At 45.3% G+C, this 1,854-nt stretch overlaps 1 protein-coding gene across 1 annotated transcript; it reads left to right on the top strand.

Annotated features, from left to right (window-relative positions):
* Positions 1-294: 294 nt before the first annotated feature.
* LOC142700933 (olfactory receptor 51A4-like) lies at positions 295-1,245 on the top strand. Its single transcript, XM_075848125.1, has one exon. It carries the CDS (start codon positions 295-297, stop codon positions 1,243-1,245), a length of 951 nt encoding a protein of 316 aa, XP_075704240.1.
* Positions 1,246-1,854: the final 609 nt, after the last annotated feature.

The following is a 1,854-nucleotide window of genomic DNA, read 5'->3' as shown; positions in this document are numbered from 1 at the left end:
GGGAAGCCGAGAATCGGGATTAAACCGCTGCAAAGTTCTCTCTATGAAGAAGGCGATGAGCCCTCCTGATTGGGTGCACCCCCGCTAGTAAAATAACTGGTCCCCTATGCAGTATCGGCCCCCGCCCGGTCCTAGAGACAACTTGAATGTTGGCTTCCCATCCTCTTATCAGCATTACACTTGATGTCCCATTTTGTGGCATGATCTCCACTTTATGGAGTTGGGGTCTACAGTTGTGAACGGTGTTTTGTTGTCCTATATTAGGTAGTCACTGTCTCTTGACTTTCCTTGCAGATGACCATGTTGAACAGCAGCCATATTCCCACCACTTTCCACCTCGTTGGCTTGTCAGGACTGGAGAACATCTACGGTTGGATCTCCGTTCCGTTCTGTTTCATGTTTTTTGTTTCCATTGCCGGGAACGGTCTCATACTTCACGTGATACATCGAGACTACAAGCTCCGTCAGCCAATGTTCCGCTTTCTCTCCATGCTGGCCGTCACTGACATCCTCTTCTCACTGTCCACAAGCCCATCAGTCCTCGCGATCTTCTTGTTCCACCACCATAACATTCAATGTCACGTGTGTCTCCTGCAGATGTTCTTCATCCACTCATTGTCCATCATCGAGTCTTCACTCTTGGTGGCTATGGCCTTTGACCGTTTTGTCGCGATCTGTCACCCTCTAAGGTACACAACCATCCTGACCAACTCAGCGGTGACCAAGATCGCCTTGGTTTCGGTCTTCCGAGGGACAATAATTCACTTGCCACCAGTCGGCAGTCTCCAGTTCCTGCCATATTGTAAAGGGAACGTCTTGTCTCACTCATACTGCCTGCACCAGGACGTCATGAAGTTGGCTTGTGATGGCACCAATACCTTCAACATCATGTATGGCCTCGCCGTCATTCTCTGCACTGTGACTGTAGACATGATCCTTATTTCTATTTCTTACATCTTGATCATCAAAGCCGTCCATGACGTCACCTCAAAAATGGAGCAATATAAGTTATTTAACACGTGTGTGTCCCATCTCTGTGCGGTCTGCATGTTCTATGGTCCCATGGTGGCCTTATCCGTAGTGCACAGGTTCAGGATACAAGTTTCTCCAGTTTTTGTAAACTTCATGGCCAACGCTTATCTGTTTATTCCACCAATGCTCAATCCGATCATCTACAGCATCAAGAGTCGCCAGATACGGGAGAGTCTCCGAAACATCTTCTACCTGAGGAACATCGCCTGGTGAAGACCCGGAAGACAGTCAGATGATATGATATCGTTATAGAGAGGACTTCTCATGTATATGGGGGCAATGCTTGAGTTGGGAGAGGGGATCACTGAATATATACTTGTCATTCAGGACCCCGTGGAAGCTCTGGTCATATTATTTGTCACCAAGGACCTGGGATTGATATAGTTTTAGAGGGAATTGGGGAAACATCTACCAAGAAACGGCACAGAACCAAAACTGATGTCACCAGAACCAAAACTGATGTCACCAGAACCTCACGTCAATAAACTGAAAACACTGATGATAAATTGTAGACGTGAATAAAGAATGTGACTATTAACAACGTAATGGTCGAAACTATTACTACAAGTCCATAACAGAATAATATTCATTGCTAATCAACGTCAGTCTAATATGAGGATTAGAGAAACATCTAACATGTTAGGAAGTAAAGTGAAGCCATTCAGTGTTGTCAGTGATAGGGGGCGGGGCTGTGACAACCTCTCACACATGATATACAGGCTGGTTGTCAGGAGTAATAGATGAATAGCTGTTACTGTATATAACATGTGTGGATCTCAAGTCTTATCACAGTGTAATTATATTATATATAAGTGATGTCAG

This window comes from Rhinoderma darwinii, unplaced genomic scaffold (genome assembly GCF_050947455.1).
Source record: "Rhinoderma darwinii isolate aRhiDar2 unplaced genomic scaffold, aRhiDar2.hap1 Scaffold_199, whole genome shotgun sequence".
NCBI lineage: Eukaryota > Metazoa > Chordata > Amphibia > Anura > Rhinodermatidae > Rhinoderma > Rhinoderma darwinii.
This window is presented reverse-complemented; position numbering and strand designations above follow the sequence as displayed.

What these genes read in the sequence shown, in the direction of transcription:
- LOC142700933 (XM_075848125.1), top strand. Translation starts at nt 295, where the DNA reads ATGACCATGTTGAACAGCAGCCATATTCCCACCACTTTCCACCTCGTT.